General features: G+C 39.3%; 1 protein-coding gene across 1 annotated transcript in view; it reads left to right on the top strand.

Annotated features, from left to right (window-relative positions):
* Nucleotides 1-11,527, top strand: part of LOC107571824 (mitogen-activated protein kinase kinase kinase kinase 4-like) — a 71,551-nt gene extending 60,024 nt beyond the window's left edge. Inside the window, exons 29-31 of the mRNA XM_016258206.1 lie at nucleotides 5,914-6,073; nucleotides 9,050-9,189; nucleotides 9,385-11,527. Of these exons, the coding sequence (XP_016113692.1) occupies nucleotides 5,914-6,073; nucleotides 9,050-9,189; nucleotides 9,385-9,468 (384 nt within the window). The 3' untranslated portion in view covers nucleotides 9,469-11,527. The remainder of the gene's footprint in view (nucleotides 1-5,913; nucleotides 6,074-9,049; nucleotides 9,190-9,384) is intronic.
* The last annotated feature ends 306 nt before the right edge of the window (nucleotides 11,528-11,833 follow it).

The following is an 11,833-nucleotide window of genomic DNA, read 5'->3' as shown; positions in this document are numbered from 1 at the left end:
GTGATAGTTGTTCATGAGTCCCTTGTTGGTCCTGAGCAGTTCAACAGCCTGCTGTTCTTCAGAAAAATCCCCCAGCTCCTGCTCATTCTTTGGTTTCCAGCATCTTCTACATATTTGAACCCTTTCCAGCAGTGACTGCATGATTTTGAGATCCATCTTTTCACATGGAGGACAATTGGGGGGCTCATACATAACTATTATATAGGGATGCACGATATTGGATTTTTGCCGATATCCGATATGCCGATAATTTTCAACTCATTTTGGCCGATGCCGATACGATATATAATTAATTTTAATATTGGTTAGTTTTTAACAAGAACTTATTTGTTAGAAATTAAATAAATTACTTTTATAATGACAGTACATTGAAGATTTGAAAATAACTATAAATAAACTATATATTAATCACTGCATTTTTTGTTTTTTTTTTCAGAAAGATGCAGTGGTAACCGTAACATTTTATTTTAAGTATTTAACATTTGTAGATGGTCTAATACAAAAGAGTTGTAAAAATTCTGAAAATCGCTTAGAGCTCATAATTTGTTTAAACATATTACACATTAATGAATAAATCAGTATATATACAATTATTTAATTTCAGTTTAAGTGTCGTCTGTGATTTTTATTTAATTTATTTTTTTCATGTAAGCTATAGCTTCTGACCTTTAAATCAAAACATACTCGTGATTTTATGGCATCAATTACTACTTTATTTAATCAGAAAGAGTCTAAATATTATTTGTGTATGTATTCCTCTTATCGGCAAGACATATCGGCATAATTTTTCATATCGGGCCGATGCCGATATTTTCGTTTAAAGCCATCATCGGCCGATTCCGATATTTGTCCAATAATATTGTGCATCCCTACAATTATATAAAGTGAAAACCTTTACTGATGCTCAAGAAGGCAACACAATGCATTAAGAGCCGGGTGTGTAAACTTTTTGAATTGGATAATCAGGGTAAATTGTACTTATTTTGTCTTCTGGGAAACATTTAAGTATTTATGTAGCTTCTAAAGTGCAGTACCTAATGAAAAATATATGATCTTTTAACAAAATGGGGGGGAAAAAACACATTATCATCTTGTTCAAAAGTTTACACCCCCAGCTCACGTGTTGCCTTCTGGAGCATCAGTAAATAGCTTATTCAGGACAGTGCTAAATAAAAAAATAACATGCGGTTTTCATGATCCCTCTTATTTTGTTTCAATTATTAACATTTTACATATTCTGCAAGAGGTATGTAAACTTATGAGCACAACTGTACATAATGTTTTGATGTTTAAAAAACAAATGTTGAGTTCTGATATTTGAAATGATTTTGAGGAAAAAAGGGAAAATATACTTTAAATATAAACCTTAAAGGGTTAGTTCACCCAAAAATGTAAATTAGCCCATAAATTACTCACCCTCAAGTCATCCTAGGTGTATATGACTTTCTTCTTTCAGACGAATCCAGTCGGAGTTATATTAAAAATTGTCTTTGATCTTTCAAGCTGTTTCTCTCAGCAGGTGTTGCAGTGCATCAGTCCAAAAGAAGTTAAATAAAAAGCGCCCATCCATAAAAAAAGTGTCTCACACGGCTCTGGTGGTTGAACAAAGGGCTCCTGCAGCAAATCGATGCGTTTTTGTAAGAAAAATATCCATATTCAAAGCGTAATAATCCCTTTAATGTAGCTTGCGCCAACAGTTGTACACGGAGCCATGTGAGACACTTTTTTTTATGGATGGGCGCTTTTTATTTAACTTCTTTTGGACTGATGCACTGCAACACCTGCTGAGTGGCATTAAACTTTTTTATGGGCTAATTTTCATTTTAGGGGTGAACTAACCCTTTAAATCACTGCATGAGTGAGTCATTGAGTCATTCATTCAACTGATTAGTTTAGTCGGTTGATTCATTCAGCAATGAAATACCGTCATGTGTTACTCAGAGTTGCAACACAGTTCTGCTGTGGATTTGGAACTATTTTTGTTGTTGAAATACAGCAAAAACAAGAATGGTTTTGTATTAAATGTAAGTCACTTAATATTAACTTCTAGTTTATTGGACTGTTTTATAAAATCAATATCACATTTGCAGTTAATGGAGAAAAACGTCACTCTTCATGTGATTAACTATAATAGACTAAATCACACAATTACAATATTATCGTAGACTATATGTTATATGCATAAAATCAGTTGTAGTGCTGTTATGTGTTCCCATGTTGACTGCACTCATGGTGGGACAATGTGTATCTGCCACCTTTTATAGACATATTTTTTTGTACTATATTTTGTTGGTAGACTGATGCACTTTGTTTAGTCACTTTGGCACTAATTTCAGAACACTGATGTCATTTTTCACTAAACTCACAGCAGTCATGTTTAACACAGGCTGCCCAGTGTTCACATGTGCTTTCATATCACTAAAGAAACCTCAAACTTGCTGAACCGTTTGATCAAAGAACTCATTTATCATCATGAAATACCACAGAAACATTCATTCAGATCACATACACACACTGGATACTGATAAATTCACTGTGTATTTGATTGTACAATCATTAAATGTTGTAGTACAAAACATGTGATACATATTTCATTATGATGCTCCAGGAAAATACCTACATCACTGTAAGAGAGAATAATACAGACACAGTCACTCAATAAACAAATTCTGATATTTACAGTATTGATGAAATACAATCCAATAGGTTTATTTGAATCAAATCGAAGAAAAAACAAACTACAGTTAAAGCAAAAACTGCTTTACAAGAGCCTGCAGACATAAGGTCAGATCTGAAAGCTGGTGTTTGGGACCAGAAGCAGTGCTGATGTAGTGCAGTTAGTTCCTGTTCAGTGGGAACTGGTGTCTGTGGATCCCTTCATTCTGAAACATGATCTAAACACTAAATGCAACATTTATCATTTTGATAGACAAAGACAATAGTGTCATTGTCCAGCTAAATTCAGTTCGAGTTTTGATCTCATCTGAAAAGGAGAAAAAAAAACCTTGGGAGAAACCAGGCTATTATGAGGTAACATCACAAAACCAGCACATGTAGATATTTCACACCTTCCCTTTTCTCACAAGGAATCAATTCTGATTGTGGGGTTAAAGATTAACCCTTAAACAAAAGCAGGCATCTGGAAAAAAAACTGCACTCATTTCTTTTCTGCCAAACACTACAATTCCGAGCTTGTGTAAATATGCACAGCATGCAGAACATAATGTTGTGATGATATAGAGCTGCTGACGTCCCCACACACCCACACAGCGATCCTTCACAGAGAGGAAGAGCGATGAGTGTGGTGTTCACCCACATACTCACGGACTAGTTCACCCTCACAATCTGTGTGTGTGCTAGTTTCTCCGAACTGATCTCGCGTCCAAAAATAACTGCAGCCTTCGCCACGTTCCCAGAGCATAAGCCCATTGAAATGACCTGTTATTTGAGAGTTTTTTCCTAATGCCAGGCAGTAGATAAATTTAGAGTGAACTAGCGTTGTGAAACAGAACTGGAGGCTGAGCGGCACTACATCGTGTAGTTTCCATACCAACATTTTCTCATCCATTCTCTCATTCATTCGTTCTGTCTCTTTTTCACATTCTCACACACACACAGTTGTTGTCTTCACTTGCACACAGTCTTTAGTAAAGTGTTTCTGCGCTCGTATAAATCTGCCTCTCCCTCTTGGAAACACACGCTCTCTGTGGCAGTGCTCATGAGAATCCCACGGCAGAGGATAAAGATCGCTCTGCGGCTCTGGATGCCTGTGTTGATGCTCAGGATCGTGGTGGCTCTACAGAGGGACGGCAGCACAGTGTGTGTCAATTTATTTCTGAGTCAGGCAAGTACAGTGTGAGGTGTGCGATTGTGTTAATGAGAGAATGTCTATTCTAATGCATTATTGTCATGAGCTTGGGAGACCTGCATGTAAAAGTGGTTAAGAAAATGTTTTGTATTAACTTAGTGAAAAGTTACACATACTGTGACTTTTGATACTATTAAAATGTGTTAAGCTCACTCTTATAAACAGACTTACATGGTCAGTGCATTTACTTAATTAGCAATTTGTGATGAGAACTTGAATTTTATGATCACTAGAATAATGACCAAAACCTTAACACTAATTATTGCATTTGTCATGAATGATATCTCAAATCATGTGGCTTGTTTACGAGAGGTATGTGAATGTTGTTCGGACTCATGATCGTCACCTGGCTGATAACACGGATGGAAAACAATCTCATAGATTTACCTTGTCTAGAGACCAGAAGAGATATCATAGATGCCTGGGGGTGGACAGAAAGCAACCACACAACAATGCACTAAAAACCTCTCAAAACACTGAAGCAATGCTCTGGCAGCCACCTAATACAGTATTTCTTAACTCCTGTCCTCTGCACAGTTTTGTATGTCTTCCTTATTTGATCTAGAACACTATAGCAACTGCGCAGCATTGCACTAAATAACTTTCCTTGACTAGAGTAACCCGTTAGGGCCAAGGGAGATATATATATATATATATATATATATATATAGGCATAGATAAGAATAATCCTTTAATAAGTGCTTTTATTGCTCAGAAATACAATGGTAGGGGTTTACAAAACCCATGAAACTGTATTCATACATAACAGTTTGTAAAAGTATAATAAAAAAAAAGTTATTTCTGGATCTCTGATTATTAGGGCTGGGACAATAAATCGATGCACAAAACACAAGAAGTCATGTGACACATATTGTACCAATAGATATCTATGTTTATACCGGTATTGTTCCTGTTATGTGCTATTCACTTTCACACTGTTGCTACAGATGTGTTACATTACACTGTGACTCTTCATATCACAGTCCTGCAAAGATGACAGAAAATGTACTTGTGATTGCTGTTTGCGGCAAAACATGAGGGCAGTTGTGTTTTAGATCAGACATACAATCAGAAGTGCGTGCGGCCTGAATGCGTCGGTGAATTAGATATTTTCCTAAATAAAATGATCCTGCCAGAAGAATTGCATGAAAACGTATCATGTCTGTTCTGTCTGCATTGTCTCAATGAGCTTTTTTGAGGCTTTACCCATGTGCAGTAAAGCAAATTGAACATTTCCTGACATTTCAGTGTGGATGAGAAACTTTTGGAAAATGCTCGAAAACGCTAGCGTGGACGGACAGTGTTTTAAAACGAAAACGCCGTTATCCGGATTAATGTAGACGTAGCCCAAGGCTGCACTTGTAAATGGTTGACTGCTGTATGTTTGTAATAAAGAATAATTTGTGTCTGCAAGTTTCTGTATCTCAGCTATTTATTATGCAGTGAGCCTGAAGGATACATTTTAATATTGACTTTATTAATTACCTTTTTGTCTGATTTACCTCATATTGTTTTTACCCACAAAACTTGTTTATAACACCCTTTTTTTTTTTTAAAGATGCAAACTCTGACTTGGATTCGTGTCAAATTTACAGGCTAATGTAGCTGTATGTTATTTATGACAATGTGTTTCAGACAAGTGCTTGTCCTTCCAATTTCCAAATTTTGCTTCTCTAATAATTTGCCCCTTTGTTTAAAAACATAATTTAATTGATTTTATTATAAAGCATAAATGTAAGATGTCTCAACTATACATAATATTAGTGCATATTTTATTAACTTTTATTAGTGCATTAGTATAAATTTTTCTCTAATAATATACCACTTTATATAATTTACAACTTTAACATGAAAATACTACTTTCATGTAATGACCAGGTGACCTGCTGGTAAATGTACTTGAGAGGAACTATGGGTGAAGTGACTCCATAGCATAAGCAGTACAGTAGAGTGTCATATCTGTGAATTCTATTTGCTGACACAGACTGGATTTATTAAGGCAGTTACTGTTAATCTCTTTATAACAGAATGCCTGTGTGTTTCAGATCCAAGGTGTGATTCGGCCGCATGCCATCATCATCCTCCCCAGCAGCAGTGGGATGGAGCTGTTGCTGTGTTACGAGGACGAGGGCATCTATATTGACACCTATGGCCGCATCACCAGGGAGACGGTGCTGCAGTGGGGGGAGATGCCCGCCTCTGTGGGTGAGCTCCAGCACTCCACACACACACACACACACTCGCTCACTCACATGATGCACATAACATACAGTGATTATCTGTTCAGGGTGCAGTATGGATCTGATTGTCTTATGTATCTGAGCTCGAGAGCTATGTTACTCCTCATGAGCTGCAATCATATTAAGGAAGTTCTTGTAATGACTGATGTGCATGAGACTCTAAATGTGAAAAAGCAAAACAAGTCATTTGGATGGATGAGTCACCTCACTTCCTACACAGCAGCAGATGGAGTGGAGAAAAGCCGCCGCCGTTCTTCAGCTCTGGATGAGGCTGATCACAATAAAGACGCTGAAGTTTCCAAAAATCCACATCACAACTGGAACAATATCTTTGGCATTGCTTTCAGAGCTGAAGTCATGCATTTATCTTCTGAGAACGCAACTGAAGCATGCGCTCCGATCAAACGTGAAGCTAATATCGTTATTGTTCTCGGTGTCTATATGAAGTGGTCATGAAGTGTACCACACACGGAGTAAAGGCAAACAAACACACCAGCTAAAGTAATGTGTCTTGAATAATATAGAAGCTTATAATAAAATAATAAGTTAATATTAAAAGTTAATACTTTTTTTTTACTCTCTTAAGAGACGTTACTAAGATAACCGATCCTGCAGGAGCTCCAGCACTGTGCTGTACACTGTTCTCCAACATGAAGTGAAAATACTCCTCGTGGAGGGAGCTCTGGAGTGAAGTATGGGCTCAACAACCTCAGTTGAGATACTGGAATCTATGAATGGAGCCCCTCAGGGGCCAAACCCTTAGTTGCTGCATCTCCGGGCGAGGGTGAAGGATTGAGCTAGGAAAACGCTGTCCTGAAGCACCAGAAGCAGCGAGTTGGCAGAACAGTCCCCTGAAGGCACAGAGAAGAAGTGGGCACCATATGCTAAGGTGTAAACCACTTCACCCTGGAACAGCCTGCCCTCAGAGGACTGATGCTCCTGGCCTTCTTAGAGAGGATGACGGTCCTCAGGTTCTTCTTCCCCTTACCAGGCTTTGGCTGAGAGCGCCGCCCCGACCCGACCCCATTTTTGCGAGGCGACACTCTGTTTATGCTGCGCCCTGTATGAGGAGCTGGTTGAGACCTGAGCTCGGCGAGGAAGATAAGAGGAGATTTTTTGGCTCCTAAAAGCTCTCTTGAAGAGGCCGGGGGGGAAAGTGGGGCATCCAACAAAAAGGACTTGTCCTTTTCCTTAATATTGGACAAGTTTAGCAAGAGACCATCAGGGCTGCCGGAGAACAGCTGATGGATCTGGCCGTCTCCGTGGTGGCCCAGCACAGCTCTTAAACTGCATCTGGGTCTACTCCCTCGCCCTCATCTAGGTCTCAAAGCTATCGTGTTCAGGCATGCACCAGCTTGACCTGTTGCTCTATAAGCCGAAGCTGTTCTCCATGGCTTGGTGGGTAATGATGGGGCCTCAAGGGACAATGCCGTATCATACCCCTGTTCTTTCAACCCCATGATGGTAGAATTATTCGTTAGGGACTCAAGTTTCTTTCATGATCACAGCAAAAAAATGGCAGGCCCAGATGTGGAGGTTGTACATTAGCATGCAAGGAACGCATGTCAAGCTTGCTTTTTGGACAAAAATCTGCTGTTTGGTTACAATAGTTTTGGATTGCACACTGGCAAAGGGGCAGACAACTCTGAGTAAGACAAACACCTTTCACACAGAACTATTTACTGAGCTTCCTAGTAATGACGTCTTATGTTACGGGTTGATGTCCCACCATGCTATTGGAATGGTTTCACACACGCTTTTAAAAGGAGTCATGAACTGCCTCTGGTTTTTTGTGTACTGTTCTCTGAGGTCCACTTATAATGTTATCAAGATTTTTACATCAGAAACATCACAATTGAGAAGTAATAGGCTATTTTCTGTCCTGTTTTACGCCCCTCATCAGAACGCTCTGTCTGAATAGCTGTGGAGGATTGTAGACGCAGAAGTAAACGCCCACTGCTGTGATTGGCTAATAGTTGTGTATGATTGACAGCCTACATTCCTCACAGATGGACGATCTGTAAGAAGAGACAAATCAATAGTGATCATGTAATGAAAACAGTTCCTCACACATTACTGTCGGATCCAATACAGTCACACAGCATCATCTTTTAGCTTCAATCTTTCTGAAAATCCCGTGTCAAATTGTGCCCTGTTTGTAAACGAATTTGCAGTAAAATGAAGTTAAAGAACTGAGTTCTTACTGACGCAGTCTGGATCATTATTAAAAATAAAGTTCATCCACTCTTTCCTAATGTTGGGATCAGAAGGAAAGCAATGAAAGACTGTTTTTTCCACAACTTGACTCTGAACAGCATCTTCTTGTCTTCAGAGCATTTTATCGTTTGGTTTCTGCATAGATCTGTGCATTCGCCTCTCTCACAAACACTACATGCGAGAATACAGCAATGTAGAATTAGTGGGCGGGGCTAAACAGGCAGTGCTGTACAATTAGTGGGCGGGGCTAAACAGGCAGTGATGTAGACTCTGTGGGCGGGGCTAAACATGTAGCGATGTAGACTCGGTGGGCGGGGCTAAACAGGCAGTGATGTAGACTCTGTGGGCGGGGCTAAACATGCAGTGATGTAGAAGCGGGCGTTGATCTTCTGTGGAGGCAGTGCTTATCCACACTATTACATCATTGAGTAGAACATTCCCACAGCCTGTGGTTTTGGTAGACTGCCGAGAAAGTTCTGAGTTCTGAAACTTACACAATGTTTTTTTTAAGTACAGTGACCTCTTATATGTCAAAAGATCAAGGGAATTTTGGTTTCTCAGTTCATGACCCCTATAAACTAGACTCATTCTTGTTCAGATCTGCTGATGTTGAACAGCAATGATGGAAACCCTGTTTGCTCCAGATCATCTGAGCTTTACTGAACTGAATCAGCTGGAGATGTTTATTCCTGGCTCTGGTTGATGTGATGTTGTTGATCTGCAGCTTATCTTCAGTCGAATCAAGTGATGGGATGGGGAGAGAAAGCCATCGAGCTGAGATCCGCCAAGACGGGCAGTCTAGAGGGAGTCTTCATGCACAAGAAGGCTCAGAAGCTCAAGTTCCTGTGTGAGAGAAACGATAAAGTAAGAAAACATCTCTATACGCTTGTGTAATATCACATTCAGCAATGCAGAAATTCTCTACAGATTATTCTCACAGGACAAAGAATTATTACAGGCATCATGAGATGATGGAAAGCACAGAAATGGAACATGTGTGTGTGTTTGTGTGTGCGTGCGTGCGTGTGTGTGTGTGTGTGTGTTTGTGTGTGTGTGCAGGTGTTTTTCGCGGCGGTGCAGTCGGGTGGAAGCAGTCAGATCTACTTCATGACGTTAGGACAGAGCACTCTCTTCAGCTGGTGATGGTCTCCATTCACAGGCTGCTGCTGGTGAAAGTACAGACTGCATATCACAGACCAACCTTCAAGATTCAATCTGTCCACTTTTTGTATTCACATGTAAACATTTGAATAGAAGTGATATATTATATACATACTGTATGTAAAATAGGTGATATATTGCATTGTGTCTGACAGTGTCAGCATTTGTCTTGATCTGTGCTTAAAACATTTCAATTTTAACTTTTTATTACCATGTCATGTTGATATTTTGTCCCTAATACCTGATTATTTTGTTGTATGATAATAACCATGGCCGGTACACGGTGAACCCGATACTAACAGCTAATAGAGTAACTGTCAAACATTGTAGCATCTATCGAGGGAAATACTGTAGCCGACAATTCAGAATAGAAATGATTGATTACTGATGACTGAAACCATCTGATAACTGCAGACTTCAGCTTAATTCCACAGGCTTTCCAAGTAAACGCATTTAATTATAACAAATGGCAGTTTATCTTTGTTTTTGTTTATTATAGCTCTCACTGTACTAAAACACAAACAGAACTAATAAAAACATGATAAATAAGAGTAGGATGTCCCGAGCCGATCTCAAGGATGGGGATTGGGGCCGAACAAGCGTTTTTAACTGATTAGTTTGGATGGATACTCAGTGTTCAGTGACTCGGCTTGGATCAGTGGCACGAAAGACCTGATCGGGACATCCCTAAATAAAAGGTTTTAGTTGCTGGTTATACACCGGTGTTTAGCATGCAGATTAAATGATTGATCTTTGTCTGCAGTCTGAACATCACTATTCATTTGCTTAGTTTTTCTTCTGTACGTTTGAGAACTCACCTTTGATTGGCATCAGTCTTTGCGGCCACTATTTCTCAATCAGTTGTTGAGCACATTTCACAGATGACAGTGTGTTTTCTGCTCTTTGTTTTGGCCGCTGGTTCTGCTTAATCAGGCTTCACTATCGATTCTTTAGGTACATGTATGCATCTGAGCTCTAGTGTATGTAACACAAATACATAATTCACATACTTGAATTCATGAATTTGTGTTACATACAACACAAAAAACGTCTCACACACACCGTAAACTATCAGAGAGAGACGTTCAGAGACGCTCAGTACACTTCTGTCACTTAACATGTGTTCGCTGGTAGCCACGTAGTGTTAGCTCAGTGTCACAGGACCGTTCTGAAACATGGTTGTGTGTGGAAATCATAGCAAGTGCGGAGCGTCTGTGGAGGAGTGATTCGTGACGCAGGTGATGCTGTCGTTTCTCAGCAAAGAAAGAGAAGGGAGTGGAAGATGATCGTAGGAGAGAGAGTTCAAGAAAGTTGAAATGTAGGAAATCAGAGTTGTAAAAGCCAGAGGTGTGGCGTTAGGGATCAGATGGATTGAACTGTCCATTGAAATGTTATATTTGCACTCAAAACACACGTGCTTGTGAAGATGCAATACTTGTGAACCACATGCACTTTACATCGCACGCATACAGACTAACTTGCTTAACACTGCTGTTATAGTTTCACACATTATTGATTTCACTCTTTTATTAACAATCCAACTCAAAATGGCACGCAGAGGGTTTTATAGGCTTGAGAACAGACGTGTGAGCATTAGTATTCTGATGATTTGAAGCAGAGCATCTCACACACACAACAGTATCATCACTAACTGTGTTCTGGAGTGCTTCAGTAGTTTTCTCAGTCGTGCCTTAATGTGCTCTGAATGCCGTCAGCCTCGTGCTGTGTGTGAGACATCATGAATGTATTGAAATGTCTGACAGAGTCGGTTTCTGTACGTTCACTTGCAATGCTGTACATTAACAACAGAGAATTTTAATTTAATTCAAAGCGGTTTTCTTCTTCTTTGTAATAGTGTAATTTGACTGTATATTTCCTGTACTGTACGTGTTCCTAAATACTGTTCATTATCAAGCACTATAGGAAGCACCATATACTCAACAGTTATGCTTGTCAAACTCCTCTTTTGGGTTTCGGTTGTAACAGCATATACAGTGGAATGTGTGTGTCACATGAAGGAATCGAGCCAAATAAATGCTTTAAGAATAGAGCACTCTGTGTGTCTTTGTTCAGCTGTGCTACATTAATACAAACCTTCCATACAAACCATCATCATGCACATGACTCGCTTATAAGTCATGAAAGATATCAGTCATTTTATTCAAACTCGTATCATATACATTGTTTATAAACTCTATTCAATGATCAGCTCGATACAACAGCTCTGCTGTGCATTTATTGAGGAAGAGATTCAACACAGCCCTGTTGAAAAAAACTGCATATGCCGGTTAGGTATGTTTTGATGCTGGTTTAAGCTGGTTTATGCTGGTCCTTTGCTGGTTTAAGC

The sequence above is a fragment of the Sinocyclocheilus grahami genome, unplaced genomic scaffold, assembly GCF_001515645.1.
Source record: "Sinocyclocheilus grahami isolate Dianchi unplaced genomic scaffold, SAMN03320097.WGS_v1.1 scaffold1656.1, whole genome shotgun sequence".
In the NCBI taxonomy this organism is placed as follows: Eukaryota; Metazoa; Chordata; class Actinopteri; order Cypriniformes; family Cyprinidae; genus Sinocyclocheilus; species Sinocyclocheilus grahami.
This window is presented reverse-complemented; position numbering and strand designations above follow the sequence as displayed.